Source organism: Scyliorhinus torazame, chromosome 9 (genome assembly GCF_047496885.1).
Source record: "Scyliorhinus torazame isolate Kashiwa2021f chromosome 9, sScyTor2.1, whole genome shotgun sequence".
In the NCBI taxonomy this organism is placed as follows: Eukaryota; Metazoa; Chordata; class Chondrichthyes; order Carcharhiniformes; family Scyliorhinidae; genus Scyliorhinus; species Scyliorhinus torazame.
Genome location: NC_092715.1, coordinates 97765699 through 97788663, shown reverse-complemented (window position 1 = coordinate 97788663; position 22965 = coordinate 97765699). Strand labels below are relative to the sequence as shown.

Below are 22965 nucleotides of genomic sequence, written 5' to 3'. Positions count from 1 at the left end.
ATTCTCTGTGGAGTTAATTAGATTTCAGCTTGGTAAGATGATGTCATTACTGGGTGGAGCTAAATTATCAGGAATTCTGCAGGGAAAGCAAGTAAATGAAGTTCCAGCTGAAGCTGTGACCACATGTCAAGCAGTTTGCTCTCTGCAGTTCAGTTAAAAGAAATGTCTGCAGTCAGAGAGCATTGGAAAGGTGAACAAACCTGAACAAAGAAGAAATAAACCAGAGTTGCGGCATGATTCTGACAGAAGTTTGATCTTTTCTTTCAAGCAGTATCAAAAGATCTCCCTTTCTCAAAGAACATCTCTGTAAAGCAAGTACCTTGAGTGCCAATGGTTTAACAGTAGATTGAGAGTTCAAGGTTTTATTCCTTGTTGTTTAGGTGGGAATAATGATGGCAGTTAAGGGTATTGTATACACTGCATTGAGTCATTATTGTTTAAGGGGTACTTGTAAGTTATTTTCTGGTGTGATGTTAAAGATATTCTGATACTGTGTTAGTAATAACGTTTGTTTTAATATACAATATCCCTATTTCTTCATGCAGTCACTCCTGGAGCGAGGTGTCCTTTCCTCTCAGTCTTCCAAAATTAAAATTTGAGGTCTGGTCTGAGATTGTAATAAATATTTGTCTTGGCCAGATGTTTCCTTTCTACGTATGCTTTATGTTCTGTATTATTTTGCTAGTTTGCATTCATATTCTATTCTCTTTCATCAGTTTCTTGGCTTTCATTTTCTGCTCCCAAAACTCCGGTTTACTCCTATTTCTGGCAACTTTATAGGCCTTTTCTTTTAATCTTATACAATCGTTAACTTTCTTTGTTAGCCATGGTTGACTGACTGGGATTTTGTGCTGTGAATGAATGTATAGTTGCTGTAAATTATATAATGATTCTAAGACTGTTCATTGCCTTTGTACCATTCTACCTTTTAATGTGTTTTCCTAATTCCCACCTCAGTCAATTTGCCCCTCATGCCTTCATACTTTCCTTTGTTCAACTTTAACACCCTGGCTTCAGATTGCATTACCTCACTTTCAAGCATAATGTAAAAAATCTATCATATTGTGGTCACTCATCCCGAAAGGTTATTTTACAACAAGATTGTTATTTAGCCTGTTTCATTACATAATACTAGATCTAAAATAGCTTGTTCCTCAACATACTACTCTGGAAAACCACCCCTGGCACAAGACAAAAACCCATGCTCCACAGCAGAGTGCTTATTAGGTTTACCAACTCTTCTTGCAGATTGGCGTCGCCCATGATTACTTTACCCATGCTAAATGCTTCTGTAATCTTCTAATTATTACCATGCCCTACAGTATCACCACTGTTTGGTGGCCTATAAACAACTCCTACCAATGTTTGCTACAAGATTAAAGTAACACTTTGATAGTAAAGAGCTTAGGAAATCTGGATGTCATGCAAGGCTCTCTTATCCTGTTGTGTTTAATCGACTCCTCTCGCATTACCCCATGATCACTTTTTACCTTTAAACACTGCAGTCCTCCACCCTATCACAGAATCCACCATTTTATTCTTTTCCTGCCCCTTTTCCCTGACTTCATATTTGGTTAAAGGTTTTTCATGTCTAACGTTTTCTAGTCTTGAAAGGTCATCAACCCTGAACATTAACTTCCTCTCTTTCCACTGAGACTGAAGTTTTCAAGCATTTTCTACTATTATATTAGTATTTGCGATGTGTTATATGTTATTCTAATTGGATTTTAGATGAATGGATTTATTTTGTTTTAAGAGCACTGTTAAACTATTGCTTTAAACAATTGTTTTCAGGTATTGGTGATGGCATGGGAAGGAGATTACCTATTGGATTATTCCTGCTCAGGTTGTCTCTTGGACACTATACCAGGGGAAATGGAATTGCGTCAAACTCTTGGTGACATTGATGAGAATCTGAAGCAGAATTCGGTGTGGTAGGTTATTCCTTACATGGCAAGTTATGCTTTAATTGATTTTGTACACCCAGAGTTTCAGAATGATATTAGAATATCTGTATTTTTTGTTACTATTTCGTTTTATTTGAGTCAAGAAGTTTGTGTGTTTTATTCAGTAATTATTGGATGCAGGGTATATTTTAATTCACATTTCAGAGTACTTGCGCTTGCACGCTATAAGGACCATGCTTAGTCATAAAGCTTTTACTGTGCTTCTGGACTGAGGAATTAGTGCACCAATGGTTCTTTGATTCAAATGAGTCATCAAATCGAAACTCTATGTCCCTGCTCAGATGGACATAAAGGAACGTTCAGCACTATACATGTACAATGAGTTCTTCTGGTGTCGTGACAAACATTTCCTTCAATCAACACTTCTGATGACAGATTAACTGAGGATTTATTCTATTGCTTTTTGTGAGATTGGGTACATTGGCACTACTAAAGTGAACCAACATCAAAAATGCTGAATTTTATATGAATATACATTCATGAGGTCATGAATGTGCTGTATAAATGCTGTTTATAGGACAGTACAGAGCACGAGGAGGCCATTCAGCCCTTCGAGCCTGCTCCGCCATTCATTATGATCATGTCTGATCATCCAACTCGATAGCCTGATCCTGCCTCTTTCACCCCCCCCCCCCCCTCCCATATCCTTTGATCCCCATTGTCCCAAGTGCTCTACCAAACTGATTCATGAAAGTATACAGTGTTTAGGTCTCAATTGCTTTCTGTGGTGGCAAATTCCACAGGCCAACCACTCTCTGGGTGAAGAAATTTCTCCTCATCTCTGTCCTAAATGATCTACCCTGTATCCTCAGACTGTGGCCCCTGGTTGTGGACACCCCCATCATCGGGAACATCCTTCTTGCATCTACCCTGTCTCTTCCTGTTAGAATTTTATAGGTATCTATGACCCCCCCCCCCGCCCTCATTCTTCTGAACTCCAGCAAATACAATATTAACTGACTCAATCTCTCCTCGTACATCAGTCCTGCCCTCGCAGGAATCAGTCTGGTAAACCTTTTCTGCACTTCCTCTATGGGGAGAACATCTTTCCTCCGAAAAGGAGACCAAAACTGCACACAACATTCCACGTGTGCCTCACCAAAGGCCAGTATAATTGCAGCAAGATATCCATGCTCCTGTACTCTAATCGTCTTGCTATGAAGGTGAACATGCCATTTGCATTCTTTACTGCCTGCATCACCTGCAAGCTTACTTTCAGCGACTGGTGCACGGAGGCACCCAGGTCTCGTTGCACATTCCCCTCTGTCTATAGCCATTCAGATAATCTGCCTTCCTATTTTTGCTACCAAAGTGGATAACCTCACATAATGTACAGCATCTACCATTCATTTGCCCACTCCTGCAACTTGTCCAAATCACACTGAAGGCTTTTACATCCTCCTCACAGCTCACCCTCCCAACCAGCTTCGTGTCATCTGCAAATTCTTTGTTCTCTCATCTAAATCATTAATATTTACTGTGAATAGCTGGGGTCCCAGCACTGATCCCTACGGTACCCCACTAGTCACTGCCTGTCATTTGGAAAAAGACCCGTTTATTCCTACTATTTGCTTCCTGTCTGCCATCCAATTTTCTATCCATCTCAATACACTACCCCTAATCCTATGCACTTTAATTTTGCATGCTAATCTCTGATGTGGGACTTTATCAAATGCCTTCTGAAAGTCCAAATAAACCCTATCCACTGGCTCTCCTTCATCAACTTTACTAGTTATATCCTCAAGGATTCCAATAGATTTGTCAAATTTCCCTTTCATAAATCCATGCCGATTCTGTCCGATCCTGCCACTGTTTTCCGAATGCTCTGCTATAAAATCCTTGATAATGGAATTTAGAATTTTCCCCACTAACGATGTCGGGCTTACTGGCCTATAATTTCCTGTTTTCGCTCCTCTTCCCTTTTTTAGATAGTGGGGCTACATTAGCTACTCTCCATCTATAGGAACTGTTTTGGCATCTATGTAATCTTGGAAGATGATGGCCAACGTATCCACTATTTCTGGAGCCACTGGGATGCACATTATCAGGATTACTAGGTCTTCAATCCCTTCAATTCCCCAATACAATTCCTCTACTAATACTGATCTCCTTGAGTTCTTCCCTCTCACTAAGCCCTGTGTTCCCCAACATTTCTGGTATCTTATTTGTGTCCTCATTTGTGAAGACAGAACTAAAATATGTGTTTAGGTTGTCAGCCATTTCTTTGTTCCCCATTATAAATTCCTGTTTCTGACTGAAAAGGACCTACATTTGCCTTCATCCATCTTTTTCTCTTCACATACCCACAGAAACTTTTAGATTCAGTTTTTATGTTCTCCGCAAGCTGACTCTCGTACTCCCTTTTCCCCTTCTTAATCCACCCAATTTTCCTCCTTTGCTGAATTCTAAACTTTTCTCAATCCTCTGGTCTGTTGTTTTTCTTGGCCAATTTTTATGCTTCTTCCTTGGATCTATCACTGCCTCCTAATTTCCATGGTTTGGCTACCTTTCCAGTTTTACTATTGCGCCAGACAGGAATAAACAATTATTGCAGTTCCCACATGGGCTCCTTGAATGCTTACCATTACCTATCCACTGTCATCCCTTTTAAGTAACACTTCCCAATCCATCATAGCCAACTTGCGCCTCATATCATGGTAGTTTCTTTTATTTAGATTCAGGGTCTTTGTCTCAAAATCAGCTACGCTCTCTATCAATTCTATCATATTATGGTCGTTCATCTCCAAGGGGTCTCGCACAACTAGATTGGCAATGATTCCTTTCTCATTACACCATACCCAGTCTAGGATGGCCTGTTCTGCAGTTGCTTCCTCAATGTCTTGATCCAGAAAACCATCTCGTACATACTCCAGGAATTCCTCCTCTAGGGTATTGGAGTAAAATCAACTTGTGTTTTTATAGCGCCTTTTAATGCAGAAAGATGTCCAAGGAGTTTCATAGAAACTTATTGGGAAACAAATTAATGAAGAGCCTAAGAAGATGACATTAGGAGCGGGTGACCAATAACTTTGCTCGAGATGGGTTTGAAGGAGCACTTTGAACGGAAGACACTTGCAGAGGGAATTCCAAAGCAGAGTCCTTACAGTTATTGGCATAACCATCAATGATGAATGAAGGGTGATGCAGAGACCAGAATCGGAAGAGCATAAGTTTTGAGGAGAGAAAGTGGAGGGTGGGAGTATGTGGTTAAAAATCTAGAGGGGATTATAGAGGTAGGGAGGAATAAGGCTTTTAAAATGAGTTTGGGACATTTAAATCTGGGGTGTTGGGGTACTGGGTACCCAGAATCTGACACCAAGCTGAGGACCTAAAGAGGGGGACCACCAGGAGCAACTACTGGAGAATGAAACCAATGGGATAGAAGCAAGGAAAGAGGCTACAAGTAATGAAAGTGCTGCTGTTAACTGGCTTTGCAGAAGCCCTGTAGATTTGAAAAAGCTACAGAAGGTTGGTGACTCTGCTGCGGGCTGTTGGAGCAACGGTAGTTCTTTGGAACGGTGGTGTTCTGCTTGGCGTGGCTGAAGAGCTGAAGTTATGCCCATGATTCGGTGCTGGAGTGTAACCTCGGGAAGGTTGCCTCAGGAGAAATTAAACCATCAAGTTGTGAGCAGTTGTTGAGGCAGTCCATGAGTTATCGGAGCAGAATTAGGCCATTCGGCCCATCAAATCTGCTCCACCATTTGATCATGGCTGATATTTTCTCATCCCCATTCTCCAGCCTTCTCCCCATAACCCTTGATCTCCTTATTAATCAAGAGCCTATCTATCTCTACCTTAAAGACACAGTGACTTGGCCTCCACAGAATTCTGCGGCAATCAGTTCCGAAGATTCACCGTCGTCTGGCTGAAGAAATTCCTTCTCATCTCTGTTTTAAAGGATGGTCCCTTCAAGTCTGAGGCTGTGCCCTTGGGCTCTAGTTTTTCCTACTGTTGGAAATACCTTCTCCTCATCCACACTATCTCGGCCTCTCAGTAGTCTGCAAGTTTCTTTTTTTTTTTTAACAATTTAGGAGTGCCCAATTCATTTTTTTACAATTAAGGGGCAATTGGGGCTGGTTTAACACAGGGCTAAATCGCTGGCTTTGAAAGCAAACCAAGGCAGGCCAACAGCACGGTTCAATTCCCGTACCAGCCTCCCCGAACAGGTGCTGGAATGTGGCGACTAGGGGCTTTTCAGGCTTTTCACAGTAACTTCATTTGAAGCCTACTTGTGACAATACCTGATTTTCATTTCATTTTTTAAAAAAAATTTAGTGTGGCCAATCCATCTAGCCTGCACATCTTTGAGTTGTGGGGGCAAAACACACGCAAACACTGGGAGAATGTGCAAACTCCACACGGACAGTGACCCAGGGCCGGGATTGAACCACGGACCTCGGCGCCGTGAGGCAGCCGTGCTAACCACTGCACCACCGTGCTGCCCAATCTGGAAGTTTCAATGTGATCTCTCCCCATCCGTCCTTCAAAACTCCATTGAGTAAAGACCCAGAGTCCTCTACTGTTCCTCAAATGACGAGCCCTTCATTCCCGGTGTCATTCTTGTGAACCTTCCTCTGGACATCCTCTAAAGTCAGCACATCTTTCCTTAGAAACAGGGCCCAAAACTGCTCACAATATTCCAACTGAGGTCAGACCAAGTCAGAGTTGAAGCAACGTTTGGGGGAAATTCAGGGTTTGATCTTCGACAGGGAAGCCTTGAAATCCCTTATGAGGGAGACAGAGTTTTAACGAGATTGTGTAATTTGCAGTGGGTGGGTTGCTGTGGGATCTGACTTGATTGCATCTAATATTTATTCTGCAGTGTGGCGTGTTTAACCACAGTTTGCCTGTTAATTTGCACGGACTGTTGATTCTGAATGTCAGATGTGGAGATGCCGGCGTTGGACTGGGGTGAGCACAGTAAAGAAGTCTTACAACACCAGATTAAAGCCCAACAGGTTTGTTTCGAATCACTAGCTTTCGGAGCACTGCTCCTTCCTCAGGTAAATGAGGAGGTAGGTTCCAGAAACATATATACAGTCAAAGTCAAAAATGCAAGACGATACTTTGAATGCGAGTCTTTGCAGGTAATTAAGTCTTTACAGGTCCAGATGGTGGGGGGTGAATGTAATGTGACATGAATCCAAGGTCCCGGTTGAGGCCGTACTCATGTGTGCGGAACTTGGCTATATGTTACTGCTCGGCGATTGTGCGCTGTCGCGCATCCTGAAGGCCGCCACGGAGAATGCTTACCTGAAGATCAGAGGCTGAATGCCCTTGACTGCTGAAGTGTTCCCCGACTGGAAGGGAACATTCCTGCCTGGAAATTGTTGCGTGATGTCCGTTCATCCGTTGTCGCAGAGTCTGCATGGTCTCGCCAATGTACCACGCTTTGGGACATCCTTTCCTGCAGCGTATGAGGTAGACAACGTTGGCTGAGTCGCATGACCATGTAAAGTTTTCTTTGATCAAAAATTGTTGCATCTTGTGACCTTGTGACTTTTTGTGTACTTTAAAGAAAATATTACTGTTCTCTAAATAGATCATTCCCAAATTTGGGTGTTTTGATTCAGGATCATAACAGTGGTAATTCAGTAAAAGTTATCCAGATTTTCAAAAGGCCTTAAATAAGTTGCCGCATAATTGAGTAATTAAATAAAAGAATCATAAAATTGGTACACACAGCAGGGGGCCATTCGGTTGTAGGATCTGTGCTGGCTCTCTGCAAGAGCAACTTATCTTGTTCCACTCCCCCATCTTTTACTTGGTGCCTGCAATTTTTTTTCCCCCATTAAATATCCAGTTATCTTCTGAAAGCCACGATTGGATCTATCTCCACTACATAATCAGGGAGTGCATTCAAGATTCTAACCATGCGCTGTGAAAGAGGCTTTCCTCATATTCCGTGCACTGAGAGAGGCTTTTCTCATATTATTATTGTAATGTTTGCTAAACACCTTAAATTGGTGTCCACTGGTTCTTGATCATTCCATTCATGGGAACAGTTTGTCTTTTATCTATTCTGTCCAGGCCTAAGATGATTTTAAACACCTCCACCAAATCTCCTCTCAACCTACTCTTCTGCAAGGAGAACAGTCCCCACTTCTCCAAACTATCCACACAGCTGAAAGTTTTCATCCCTGGAACTGTTCTTATGAATCTTGTCTGCATCCTTTCGAATGCCTTTTATATCTTCCCTAAAATGGGGTGCCTAGAACACAATACTCCAGTTGTGACCAACCATAGTTTTATACCGGTTTATTGTAACTTCTTTGCTTTTTTACTCTAAGCCCCAATTTATAAAGCCCAGTATTCCATGTGCTTTATTAAAGCTCTCAACCTGCCGTAGTATCTTCAATGGCTTGTGCACAAATACATCTTGGTCCTTCTGTTTCTGTCACCCCTTTAATATTGTGTTGTCTATTTGATGATGTATCTCCTCGTTCGTTTTACTGAAATGAATCATTTCACACTTCTCTGCATTCGATTTCATCTGTCAGATGTCCACCCATTCCACCAACCTGTCTGTCCTTTTGGAGTTCAGCACTATCCTCCTCACGATTAATAGTATTTTCAAGTTTTGTATCATCTACCCTGTACTTTTTCTTTTTATCAGTCTTTTTTAAAATTTCGAGTACCCAATTATTTTTCTTTCCAATTAAAGGGCAATTTAGAGTGGCCAATCCACCTACCCTGCATATCTTTGGGTTGTGGGGGTGAAACCCATGGGGAGAATGTGCAAACTCCACACAGACCGTGATCTGGGGCCAGGAACGAACCCAGGTCCTCAGCACCATGGACAACAGTGCTAACCACTGGGTCACCATGCCATGCCCCCATCTATCTTGTACATCCAAGTCTTTACCATTGTGATACATCAAGAAAAGTAGCCGTCCTAACACTGATTCCTGGGGAACACTATCATAAATCTACTTGCAGTCTGAAAAGTATCTATTCGTCACTACTCTGTTTCCTTTAACTTGGCCAAATCCTTTTCTACGCTGCTACTATCCTTTTATTCCTTGAGCTCCAATTTTGAAAACCAGTCTATTATGTGGCATTTTATCAGATTTCTTTTAGCACAGGGCTAAGTCACTGGCTTTGAAAGCAGACCAAGGCAGGCCAGCAGCACGGTTCAATTCCTGTATCAGCCTCCCCGAACAGGCGCCGGAATGTGGCGACTAGGGGCTTTTCACAGTAACGTCATTTGAAGCCTACTTGTGACAATAAGCGAGTTTCATTTCATTTCATTTCAAAGTACACCACATCAACTGCTTAGCTCTCATTTTCCCCTTTTGTTACCTCACAAAAAACTAAGGCAAGTTAGTTGAGCACAATTAACAAATTTTCACACCACAGAAACTGACTGCTTGTAGTTGCTGGATATATGTTTGTTTCTGAAAAACAACTGGCTGAAAGCAAAAGGTAAATGAGAATAAACTAAATTCTGCAAGGAAAAAGGCAACAAATATTGGTAAATAATTGAGTTCAATATTGAGTCCAGAAGGTTATAAAGTGCCAGATAGAAAGATGAGATGCTGTTCCTTGTTCTTGCGTTGAGCTTCATTGGAACTCTGCAGGAAGCCGAGGACAGAGTGGTCAGCGTCCGAGGAAAATGAAGAATTAAAATGACAGTGACCAGAAGTTTGGGATCATACTTGCGGATTGAATGGAAGTGTTCGGCAAAGTAGTTACTTGTGACACTAATAAAGATTATTCAAACTGTTTAGACTACCCTGTTGAAGCAGACTGCATTGTGAGCTGTGAAAAATGGAATACTAATTTGCACTCAAATTACTTTCACCTGAAAGGGATATTTGGGGCCTTGGATTGTGAGGAGGTAGCAAGTAAAAGAGCCGGTGTTGCATCTCCTGTGCTTTCATGGAAAGGTGCCAAGAGAGGGGGAGAGTGTCACCCGACACCCTCAGTGCCATAGCCAGCGGCTCTATCGCCAAAGCAATGGGGAGAGCAGGCTCCCCTGCCTCGATGCGCATGCAGCCCAAAATATCCCAAACTCACTCTGTCCGCACGCTTGCGACCGGTGCCTTTGTATAGCAACCGGACCCAGTACACAAACACCTGCTTGAACCCAAACCGCCCCAGCACCTCCCACAGATATTCCCACTCTACCCGATCAAATGCCTTCTCCGTGTCCATCGCCACCACCATCTCCTGCCCCTCCAAAGGAATCATAATTACATTAAGCAGCCTCCTCACATTTGCTGACAACTGCCTCCCCTTCACAAAACCCGTTTGGTCCTCGCCTATCACCCCCGGGACGCAGTCCTCTATTCACGAGGCCAACACTTTCGCCAACAGCCTGTCTTCTACGTTCAGTAACGATTTTGGGGGGTATGACCCACACTGCTCTGGATCCTTGTCCTTTTTCAATACCAGGGAGATGGAAGCCTGCGACAATGTAGGAGAGAGTTCCCCTTCTCCCTTGCCTCATTATACACCCTCGCCAGCAGTGGCCCCAGGTCCCACCCAAACATTTTATAGAACTCCACTGGGAACCCATCTGGACCTGGGGCCTTCCCTGCCTGCATTGCCCCTATACTCTCCAGCACCTCCTCTACCTTGGGAAACTCCAACCTGTCCAAAATTGCCGCATCCCCTCCACTCCGGCTGGGGACTCCGACTTGTATAACCTCTTATACAACGCTTCAAACACATCATTCACCTTCTCTGGGTCCAGGACCACCCTACCCTTATCGTCCTTTACTCTGCTAATATCCCTTGCTGCTTCTTGCTTCCTCAGCTGGTGGGCCAGCATCCTGCTCGTCTTCTCACCGTATTCATACACTACCCCTGTGGCCCTCCGTAACTGCCCCATCGCCTTTCCCGTGGACACTAACTCAAACCCCATCTGGAGCCTCTGCCTCTCCTTCAGCAGCTCTGCCTCTGGGGCCTCAGAATACCTCCCATCTACCCTCAGGATCTTATCCACCAGCCTTGCTACCTCCGCCCACTTTGCTTTCTCCCTATGCCCCCGAATTGAGAGAAACTCCTCCCTAACCACTGCCTTAAGCGCCTCCCACAGCATGGCTGACCTCTTCCATGGCATTTAGCGCCACATACCCCTGAATAGCACCCGCTCCCAATTGTCACTAAGTTGACTTAATTGATTTTCAATTATATCTTTTAGTTGATCACACCTGGTCAAAAGGACAGCACCCATGAAGAACAATAGCTTCTTTACTCTACTAGTTTTACTCTGATTTTGAATAAAACCCTAGATACCTCAAGGTGTTGGTGTTTCCGTCTCGTGGGGCTATCTTGCAATGTTTTGTACTTGTACTTCAAATGCAAACTGCTTGCATTGGCCAAAATGAGACTGCTTGCATTGGCCAAAATGAGAGTTTAAATGATTAATTGATTTTAAGTAATGCAAGTTTTACTGTTTGATTATTACATTCATTGATTGCATAATTTATAAATTACATAATTCAATTGAGGCTTTGAATTGATGCAATGGGACAAAATGGCTGAAGAAGTCACTATTGTTGTCTCAAAATGACTTTTTTGATCTTGTGTTGTTAATTCAATCAAGAACCTTGGCTTTAATTCATTTTATTTTAAATAAAACCTGACCCTTTTGGTTAAAAACTAATTGTAACTACCCCAAAACTACCAACATTACATTTGCTAATGTGCTACATTTTTATTTTTGGGTTAATCTCATGGCCTCGTGGGTTATCTATGGTGGGAAGGATTCCTTCTATTCATGAATGACTTGGGTCTGATTCAGATAGTTTACTTCAAAATGACTTTATTTACAGTATATACACGATTAGCTACCAGGTAAGCATATCTCTCTTGTGTGCGGACTGTTCCATCTTTTCTACAGAGTCTCTAGCACATGACTGCTGATGTCACTGGTACATAATGGCACACATCACTACCCCATTGCCATAACTATTATTCCATTATACAACATCTCCCCAAATTATTAAGTCAATTTACTAAAAATAAGTGTTAAACTATTTCTTAAACTATTTACATTGCATTTTCGAACTTCTGTAACCTTCTTTACTTTTATAAGATATATCTAACTCCTACGCCTACACTTCCTTCACCCACAAATTACTGTCATAAAGGATTCAATCTCCCACACTGCTCTCAGCTGTTTGGGAGGACATTGTGGATATATGCGGGCAATCGTCTTTTCACTGCTAGTTAATAACACTGGTGGAATGAGGTAACAGCAGCTTTCCTCTGTCAGCTAAACTGTAAGGCACATGAAATCTTTTCAATTAAAGACTGATGCATAAAAGAAACCTTTGGAACATCGACAATCATACTCTCTTAACAGGAAGAGGCTAGAAGAGCATTTGTTCAGGAAACTCTGAAGAATTGCACAGCTGTAACATTGACTGCTGCATTGAGGACGAAAAAGGTACTCCATATCTGAGATTTGTTCAAATCTAAGACAAGAACAACATTTGTGTAGACATTGCAGGAAATGAAGAAAATATGACTTCCCAATAACACTTCAGAAACTGCTTTCATTTTCTGTAGGCATAGCATAGCTACATTTTCTCAAGTGTGACGCTGCTCTGCTGTAGGCAGTGGAATGACTGTGTTAGCACAAGCTAACACCAACTTCAGCAATGGAATATAATCTTCAGAAGCTCTGTAGTTTTGTCCTCTGCTTCTGCACTGAAGGACAACTTTAAAAGATGGAAGATTTTCTGACTAGATTGAGGTTTAGGCATCCAGTTAATTTCACCCAAACTAACGGGTTCTCCCAAAGCTCTGGCAGTGTGATCCTCTATGCAAGCAAGCATTTTGTTCTCCTTGGACAGCTATGGTCTGCCAGCAATATGTAATGCATCTCATTGGTAGGTTCAGTGGGACAAATAAATGAATTATGCTTTTTTAAAAAAAATATTTTATTGAAAATTTTTGGTCAACCATCACAGTACATTGTGTATCATTTACACAATAATATAACCGTATAAATAACAATGACCTGTTTTATAAACAAAAAATAAATAATATATAACAAAAACTAAAACTAAATGGCAACTGCCTTGTCTCAGATAAACACTCTCAAAATATGATTTAACAGTCCAATATACAATTATTTATAGCAACGACCTATACATATATATTAACAACCCTGAGAGTCCTTCTGGTTCCTCCCCCCCACCCCCCCCCCTGGGCTGCTGCTGCTGCCTTCTTTTCCATTCCCGCTATCTTTCTGTGAGGTATTCGACGAACGGTTGCCACCGCCTGGTGAACCCTTGAGCCGATCCCCTTAGGACGAACTTAATCCGTTCCAGCTTTATAAACCCTGCCATGTTATTTATCCAGGTCTCCACACCCGGGGGCTTGGCTTCCTTCCACATCAACAGTATCCTGCGCCGGGCTACTAGGGACGCAAAGGCCAAAACATCGGCCTCTCTCGCCTCCTGTACTCCCGGCTCTTGTGCAACCCCAAATATAGCCAACCCCCAGCTTGGTTCAACCTGGACCCCCACTACTTTCGAAAGCACCTTTGTCACCCCCACCCAGAACCCCTGTAGTGCCGGACATGACCAGAACATGTGGGTGTGATTCGCTGGGCTTCTCGAGCATCTCGCACACCTATCCTCTACCCCAAAAAATTTACTGAGCCGTGCTCCAGTCATATGCGCCCTGTGTAACACCTTAAATTGAATCAGGCTTAGCCTGGCACACTAGGACGACGAGTTTACCCTGTTTAGGGCATCTGCCCACAGCCCCTCCTCGATCTCCTCCCCTAGCTCTTCTTCCCATTTCCCTTTCAGCTCATCTACCATAATCTCCCCCTCGTCCCTCATTTCCCTATATATATATATATATATATATATATATATATATATATATGACACCTTACCGTCCCCCACCCATGTCTTTGAGATCACTCTGTCCTGCACCTCATTCGTCGGGAGCTGCGGGAATTCCCTCACCTGTTGCCTCGCAAAAGCCCTCAGTTGCATATACCGGAATGCATTCCCTTGGGGCAACCCATATTTCTCGGTCAGCGCTCCCAGACTTGCGAACTTCCCATCCACAAACAGATCTTTCAGTTGCGTTACTCCTGCTCTTTGCCATATTCCAAATCCCCCATCCATTCTCCCCGGGGCAAACCTATGGTTATTTCTTATCGGGGACCCCACCAAGGCTCCCGTCTTTCCCCTATGCCGTCTCCACTGTCCCCAAATTTTCAAAGTCGCCACCACCACCGGACTTGTGGTGTATTTCTTCGGTGAGAACGGCAATGGGGCCGTCACCATAGCTTGTAGGCTAGTCCCCCTACAGGACGCCCTCTCCAATCTCTTCCACGCCGCTCCCTCCTCTTCTCCCATCCACTTACTCACCATTGAGATATTGGTGGCCCAGTAGTACTCACTTAGGCTCGGTAGTGCCAGCCCCCCCCTATCCCTACTACGCTGTAAGAATCCCTTCCTCACTCTCGGGGTCTTCCCAGCCCACACAAAACTCGTGATACTCTTTTCGATCCTTTTGAAAAAAGCCTTCGTGATCACCACCGGGAGGCACTGAAACACAAAGAGAAATCTCGGGAGGACTACCATTTTAACCGCCTGCACCCTCCCTGCCAGTGACAGGGATACCATGTCCCATCTCTTGAAGTCCTCCTCCATTTGTTCCACCAATCGCGTTAAATTTAACCTATGCAATGTACCCCAATTCTTGGCTATCTGGATCCCCAAATAACGAAAGTCCCTTGTTACCTTCCTCAGCGGAAAGTCCTCTATTTCTCTGCTCCCCTGGATGCACCACCAACAACTCACTTTTCCCCATGTTCAGTTTATATCCTGAGAATTCTCCAAACTCCCGCCGAAGTGTCCGCATTATCTCTGGCATCCCCTCCGCCGGGTCCGCTACATATAACAACAAATCATCCGCATACAGAGATACCCGGTGCTCTTCTCCTTCCCGAAGTACTCCCCTCCACTTCTTGGAACCCCTCAATGCTATTGCCAGGGGCTCAATCGCCAGTGCAAACAATAATGGGGACAGAGGGCATCCCTGCCTTGTCCCTCTATGGAGCCGAAAGTATGCAGATCCCCGTCCATTCGTGACCACACTCGCCACTGGGGCCCTATACAACAGCTGCACCCATCCAACATATTCATCTCCAAAACCAAATCTCCTCAGCACCTCCCACAGATAATCCCACTCCACTCTATCAAATGCTTTCTCGGCATCCATCGCCACCACTTCACAAACCCAGTTTGGTCCTCATGGACCACCCTCGGGACACAATCCTCTATCCTCATTGCCATTACCTTGGCCAGAATCTTAGCGTCTACATTTAGGAGGGAAATAGGTCTATAGGACCCGCATTGCAGCGGGTCCTTTTCCTTCTTTAGGAGAAGCGATATCGTTGCCTCCGACATAGTCGGGGGCAGCTGTCCCCTTTCCTTTGCCTCATTAAAGGTCCTCATCAGTAGCAGGGCGAGCAAGTCCACATATTTCCTGTAATATTCAACTGGGAATCCATCCGGTCCCGGAGCCTTCCCCGCCTGCATGCTCCTAATTCCTTTCACTCCTTCCTCTATTTCAATCTGTGCTCCCAGTCCCACCCTTTCCTGCTCCTCCACCTTGGGAAATTCCAGCCGGTCCAGAAAGCCCATCATTCTCTCCCTCCCATCCGGGAGTTGAGCTTCGTATAATCTTTTATAAAATGCCTTGAACACTCCATTCACTCTCTCCGCTCCCCGCTCCATCTCTCCTTCCTCATCCCTCACTCCCCCTATTTCCCTCGCTGCTCCCCTTTTCCTCAATTGGTGGGCCAGCAACCTGCTCGCCTTCTCCCCATATTCGTACTGTACACCCTGTGCCTTCCTCCACTGTGCCTCTGCAGTACCCGTTGTCAGCAGGTCAAATTCTACGTGTAGCCTTTGCCTTTCCCTGTACAGTCCCTCCTCTGGTGCCTCCGCATATTGCCTGTCCACCCTCAGAAGTTCTTGCAGCAACTGCTCCCGTTCCCTACTCTCCTGCTTTCCTTTATGTGCCCTTATTGATATCAGCTCCCCTCTAACCACTGCCTTCAGCGCCTCCCAGACCACTCCCACCTGGACCTCTCCATTATCATTGAGTTCCAAGTACTTTTCAATGCACCCCCTCACCCTTAGACACACCCCCTCATCTGCCATTAGTCCCATGTCCATTCTCCAGGGTGGGCGCTCTTCTGTTTCCTCCCCTATCTCCAAGTCCACCCAATGTGGAGCGTGATCCGAAATGGCTATAGCCGTATACTCCGTTCCCCTCACCTTCGGGATCCATGCCCTTCCCAAAACAAAAAAGTCTATTCGCGAATAGACTTTGTGGACATAGGAGAAAAACGAAAACTCCTTACTCCTAGGTCTGCTAAATCTCCACGGGTCTATTCCTCCCATCTGCTCCATAAAATCTTTAAGCACCTTGGCTGCTGCCGGCCTCCTTCCAGTCCTGGACCTCGACCTGTCCAGCCCTGGTTCCAACACCGTATTGAAATCTGCCCCCATTACCAACTTTCCCACCTCTAGGTCCGGGATGCGTCCTAGCATACGCCTCATAAAATTGGCATCATCCCAGTTCGGGGCATATACGTTTACCAAAACCACCGTCTCCCCCTGTAGCTTGCCACTCACCATCACGTATCTGCCCCCGCTATCCGCCACTATAGTCTTTGCCTCAAACATTACCCGCTTCCCCACTAATATAGCCACCCCCCTGTTTTTCGCATCTAGCCCCGAATGGAACACCTGCCCCACCCAACCTTTGCGTAGTCTCACCTGGTCTATCAGTTTCAAGTGCGTTTCCTGTAACATAACCACGTCTGCCTTAAGTCTCTTAAGGTGTGCGAGTACCTGTGCCCTCTTTATCGGCCCGTTCAGCCCTCTCACGTTCCACGTGATCAGCCGGGTTGGGGGGCTTTTTACCCCCCCCCCCTTGTCGATTAGCCATTCCCTTTTTCCAGCTCCTCACCCGGTTCCCACGCAGCTGTGTTCCCCCCCCCAGGCGGTGCCCCCTCCCCGCCCATCCCACCCCATACCAGCTCCCCCCTCTCCCCAGCAGCAGCAGCCCAATAGTTCCCCCCCTCCCACCCCCCCCCCCCCCCGCTAGATCCCCCACTAGCGTAGTTACACCCCCCATGTTGCTCCCAGAAGTCAGCAAACTCTGGCCGACCTCGGCTTCCCCCCCGTGACCTCGGCTCGCACCGTGTGACGCCCCCTCCTTCCTGCTTCCCTATTCCCGGCATGATTATCATAGCGCGGGAACCGAGCCCGCGCTTCCCCCTTGGCTCCGCCCCCAATGGTCAACGCCCCATCTCCACCTCCTTTCCTCCCCCCACCACCTCCTGTGGAAGAGAGAAAAGTTACCACATCGCAGGATTAATAACATAAAACTCCTCTTTTCCCCCCTTTTTACCCCCCTCTTCGCCCCCCCATACTCGCCCCCCCCCCATACTCGCCCCACCACCTTGTTTCAAACGTTTTTTTTTTTTAAAAACCTGCTCATTCCAATTTCTCTTCCACAATAAAAGTCCACGCCTCATCCGCCGTCTCAAAGTAGTGGTGCCTCCCTTGATATGTGACCCACAGTCTTGCCGGTTGCAACATTCCGAATTTTATCTTCTTTTTGTGAAGCACCGCCTTGGCCCGATTAAAGCTCGCCCTCCTTCTCGCCACCTCCGCACTCCAGTCTTGGTATACGCGGATCACCGCGTTCTCCCACTTACTGCTCCGAGTTTTCTTTGCCCATCTAAGGACCATCTCTTTGTCCTTAAAACGGAGGAATCTCACCACTATGGCTCTAGGAATTTCTCCTGCTGTCGGTCCTCGCGCCATCACTCGGTATGCTCCCTCCACCTCCAGCGGACCCGCCGGGGCCTCCGCTCCCATTAACGAGTGCAGCATCGTGCTCACATATGCCCCGACGTCCGCTCCCTCCGCACCTTCAGGAAGACCAAGAATCCTTAGGTTGTTCCTCCTCGCGTTGTTCTCCAGCGCCTCCAGCCTTTCCACACATCGTTTATGGTGTGCCTCGTGCATCTCCGTCTTCACCACCAGGCCCTGTATGTCGTCCTCATTCTCGGCAGCCTTTGCCTTCACGACCCAAAGCTCTCGCTCCTGGGTCTTTTGCTGCTCCTTTAGCCCTTCGATCGCCTGTAATATCGGGGCCAACAGCTCCTTCTTCATTTCCTTTTTGAGTTCTTCCACGCAGCGTTTCAAAAACTCGTGTTGTTCAGGGTCCCATATTAAACTGCCACCTTCCGACGCCATCTTGGTTTTTGCTTGCCTTCCTTGCCGCTGCTCTAAAGGATCCACCGCAATCCGGCCACCTTCCTCTCCTTTTTTCATCCGTATCCAGGGGGGATTCCCTTCTGGTTCACCGCACAGTACTTTTAGCCGTTAAAATTGCCGTTGGGGCTCTTATTAAGAGCCCAAAAGTCCGTTCCACCGGGAGCTGCCGAAACGTGCGACTCAGCTGGTCATCGCCGCACCCGGAAGCCTCGAATTATGCTTTTTGACAACAAAAGCAGCTGACTGCTCAAAAAAAAAGAGCACAGTAAGAAGTTTTACAACACCAGGTTAAAGTCCAACATGTTTGTTTCGATGTCACTAGCTTTCGGAGCGCTGCTCCTTCCTCAGGTGACCTGAAAGCTAGTGACATCGAAACAAACCTGTTGGACTTTAACCTGGTGTTGTAAAACTTCCTACTGTGCTCACCCCAGTCCAAAGCCGGCATCTCCACATCAAAAAAAAAGAGACTTCATAGATTCAAATTGCATACCAGTCTCACAACGGCTTCTTATAATCTTGAGGCAAGAGCCAATCTAGGAGATCCTTTTGCAGATGGTCACCATCTGCTGCAGCCCCTTTAATTTCCTATCTTCAAAAAGAATGGAGATCTACGATCTTGATTTCCTCCTCGGGTCCAGTGGATGGTGTTTCTGTGATGGAGAATGATCCCCGGTCAATGGCGCTAACCTGACGTTAGATTGGTGTCAGCACCGTTGCGGCCATGTTTCGTATGTTGGTTGTCTGGCCTATCTTATCTTGAGTAACTGAGCGGACTTCAGTGGTTACTTAAAACTGCTTTATTTACATTACATCACTATTTACATATGTGCTACTAAGTGGGGACATCTCTCGAGCACAGACTATTCCATTTTCTCCAGAGTCTCTGGCACATGACTGCTGATGTCATTGTTACATCATGTTATGCATAGTGGCACAGTGGTTGGCACTGCTGCCTCACACTTCCAGGGACCCGGGTTCAATTCCGGCCTCTGGTGACTGTGAAGTTTGCACTTTCACCCAGTGTCTGCGCGGGTTTCCTCCCATAGTCCAAAGATATGCAGGTTAGGTGGATTGGCCATGCTAAATTGCCCCTTCGTGTCCAAAAGGTTAGGTGGGGTTACTGGGTTATGGGGATAGAGTGGAGGCATGGGCTTAAGTAGGATGCTCTTCCCAAGGGCTGGTGCAGACTTGCTGGGCCGAATGGCCTCCTTCTGCACTGTAAATTCTAAGATTTTAGTAAGGGGAGGTCGTGCCTGACAAACCTGTTAGAGTTCTTTGAAGAAATAACAAATAAGTTAGACCAAGGAGAGCCAATGGATGTTATCGATCTTGACTTCCAAAAGGCCTTTGATATGGTGCCTCACGGGAGACTGCTGAGTAAAATAAGGGCCCATGGTATTCGAGGCAAGGTACTAACATGGATTGACGATTGGCTGTCAGGCAGAAGGCAGAGAGTTGGGATAAAAGGTTCTTTTTCGGAATGGCAACCGGTGACGAGTGGTGTCCCGCAGGGTTCAGTGTTGGGGCCACAGCTGTTCTCTTTATATATATATTAACGATCTAGATGACGGGACTGGGGGCATTCTGGCTAAGTTTGCCGATGATACAAAGATAGGTGGAGGGGCAGGTAGTATGGAGGAGGTGGGGAGGCTGCAGAAAGATTTAGACAGTTTAGGAGAGTGGTCCAAGAAATGGCTGATGAAATTCAACGTGGGCAAGTGCGAGGTCTTGCACTTTGGAAAAAAGAATAGGGGCATGGACTATTTTCTAAACGGTGACAAAATTCATAATGCTGAAGTGCAAAGGGACTTGGGAGTCCTAGTCCAGGATTCTCCCAAGGTAAACTTGCAGGTTGAGTCCGTAATTAAGAAAGCAAATGCAATGTTGTCATTCATCTCAAGAGGCTTGGAATATAAAAGCAGGGATGTACTTCTGAAGATTTATAAAGCATTAGTTAGGCCCCATTTAGAATACTGTGAGCAATTTTGGGCCCCACACCTCAGGAAGGACATACTGGCACTGGAGCGGGTCCAGCGGAGATTCACACGGATGATCCCAGGAATGGTAGGCCTAACATATGATGAACGTCTGAGGATCCTGGGATTATATTCATTGGAGTTTAGGAGATTGAGGGGAGATCTAATAGAAACTTACAAGATAATGAATGGCTTAGATAGGCTGGACGTAGGGAAGTTGTTTTCATTAGCAGGGGAGACTAGGACCTGGGGGCACAGCCTTAGAATAAAAGGGAGCCACTTCAGAACAGAGATGAGGAGAAATTTCTTCAGCCAGAGAGTGGTGGGTCTGTGGAATTCATTGCCACAGAGGGCGGTGGAGACCGGGACGTTGAGTGTCTAAGACAGAAGTTGATAAATTCTTGATTTCTCGAGGAATTAAGGGCTATGGAGAGAGAGCGGGTAAATGGAGTTGAAATCAGCCATGATTGAATGGTAGAGTGGACTCGATGGGCCGAATGGCCTTACTTCCACTCCTATGTCTTATGGTCTTATTACCATAACTAACCCATTATGCTAAAAAATTTCACTCTGCTGCAAACATTCTGGAATCTAGGGAGGTATTACAGTCCTGGACCAGACTCCCAAATTTGCTAGGATACTGGACAGGAATCCCAATACTTTTTAAAAATTTGTAAAACTGTGAGAAAGGATACTTCGCTCCTGAAGTGGTCACACATAAAAATAGGGAAATGGTATATTAAAGCAAACTTTATTATGAACAGTTTTTTTCCATAAATTTAGAATATCCAATTATTTTTTTCCAATTAAGGGGGTAATTTAGCATGGTCAATCCACCCACCCTGCACATCTTTGGGTTGTGGGGGTGAAACTTTTGCAGACACGGGGAGGATGTACAAACTCCACACAGTGACCCGGTGCCGGGATCGAACCCGGGTCCTCAGCGCCGTGAGGCAGCAGTGAATGAACACAATATTAAACTACCTAGCTTATAAGTATCCATTAAACTTTCACAGACCACAAAAACACTGAATCCCTTCACTTTTCTAGCATGTGAAATTTAAAAATAATTTGGGGAAATTTGACCTTCCACAAATAGTGTACAGAATTAGCTTTTCGGGCTAGTGAGGGTATTTAGCAGTAATTTTGAATCGGGAATGTGATTTAAAAACACAATTCCACCTCCTACAACAAGATGCAATTTTTTAAAGGTACTTTACGGTGAAACTAACAATGGAAAAGTGTAGGGTTTCTTAATTTATTGCTTGTTTAAGGGATTGCATTCTGGCGGGACTTGAACAGTGCACCCTCTGGTGGAGCGTAGAATCACTGACAGCAGCTTCTGTGCTTCTGCATTAATTCTGAGCATGTGTGAATTCCTGAGTTTGCTGTCAGTTCCTGTGGAGTGATGAAGACAAATGTTGACAGTTTTGCCATCATTATCATTGCAAAATGCAGATCAATAAATTCAGTTTCAATCAACAAATTATATCAGGATTACAAATTTCTTTGTTTGTGCACGATGCACAATTACAGGATTGTGGCTTAACTGTGACTCAGTTTAATGATAAGAATTTTTACTAGTGTCACAAGTAGGCTTACATTGACACTGCTATGAAGTTACTGTGAAAATCCCCTAGTCGCCACACTACGGCGCCTGTTCAGGTACACCGGGAGAATTCAGAATGTCCAATTCACTTGAGCATGTCTTTCAGGACTTGTGGGAGGAAACCGAGGAAACTCATGCAGACATGGGGAGAACGTTCACACTCCGCACAGACAGTGACCCAAGCCGGGAATTGAACCTGGGTTCCTGGTGCTGTGAAGCAACAGTGCTAACCACTGCTACCGTGCCGCCCATCAGTTGTGCAGTCAGTAATTCTTAGTTATTCTCCATTTAGTGAAGCCATTGATTGCTTCATTAAAAAGTGTTTTCCTGCATATCTAATTATATGTAATGCTTTAGTCAGTGCTTGTAGATTTGAGGCACGTGTGCGTCACTTTTTTATCTGACATTTCTGATTAGCTCGAATAATCACTATCTTCTGGTTAACTATGCTCAAATCAAGACAGATGAGAAAAGCTACTAAACATGAATGATTAGATAAAGAATAGTGATCTATTAAAAAGCATTTTGTGTGAACATATGGTTTAACTCTTCTATATTTATTTTAAAGCCTCACATGAGCATGTAATTTAACCTGAAACTAGAATACAACATAGAAGCAATGCTGCATTGTCAGAGGTACTGTCTTACTAATGAGATGTCCTGTCCTCTCAGGAGAACACAATGACTCAGATTTTCCGGTCTCCAGATCGTTCAAGACTGGGTGTACCCTGAAAGATACACAACTGGCACCTGGAACCCTCTGAAAAAATCTCCAACTTTTTTTCCCCCCTATGGTTCCAACTTCTAGATAGGTCCCCAGGAAATATTAGACGGATAAAACCAGATCCAAATCTGGGTAACAGTACCACTGAACCTCTGCCTACCCCCAACATCCTCCCGAACACATGACTCATCCCAGCTCTCACTTGCCATCCTACCCCATACCTGCCACCCTACTGACTCACCCACCTTCCACCCTCCCCTCTCATCCACCTTACACCCTAGCACTGTCATGCCACCCTATCTCTCACTCGCCTAGCTGCCACCCTTACTCCTCACTCACCCACCTGCCTCACTCACCCACTCACTTGCCACACTACCCCCTCACCCAATTACTGTACACACTTATT

At 45.1% G+C, this 22965-nt stretch overlaps 1 protein-coding gene across 7 annotated transcripts in view; it reads left to right on the top strand.

The window, feature by feature from the left end:
• The window catches only part of kiaa0825 (KIAA0825 ortholog), a 685054-nt gene that overhangs the window by 37753 nt on the left and 624336 nt on the right, over window positions 1-22965 (top strand). For 5 of the 7 annotated variants that reach the window (XM_072516291.1, XM_072516289.1, XM_072516290.1 and 2 more), the window contains exon 2: window positions 1795-1934. In XM_072516291.1, coding sequence (XP_072372392.1) covers window positions 1804-1934 — 131 coding nt within the window. In that variant the 5' untranslated portion in view covers window positions 1795-1803. Of the gene's footprint in view, window positions 1-1794; window positions 1935-6789; window positions 6926-22965 lie in introns of those variants that run through there. The other 2 variants (XM_072516293.1, XM_072516295.1) reach the window with 2 other exon arrangements.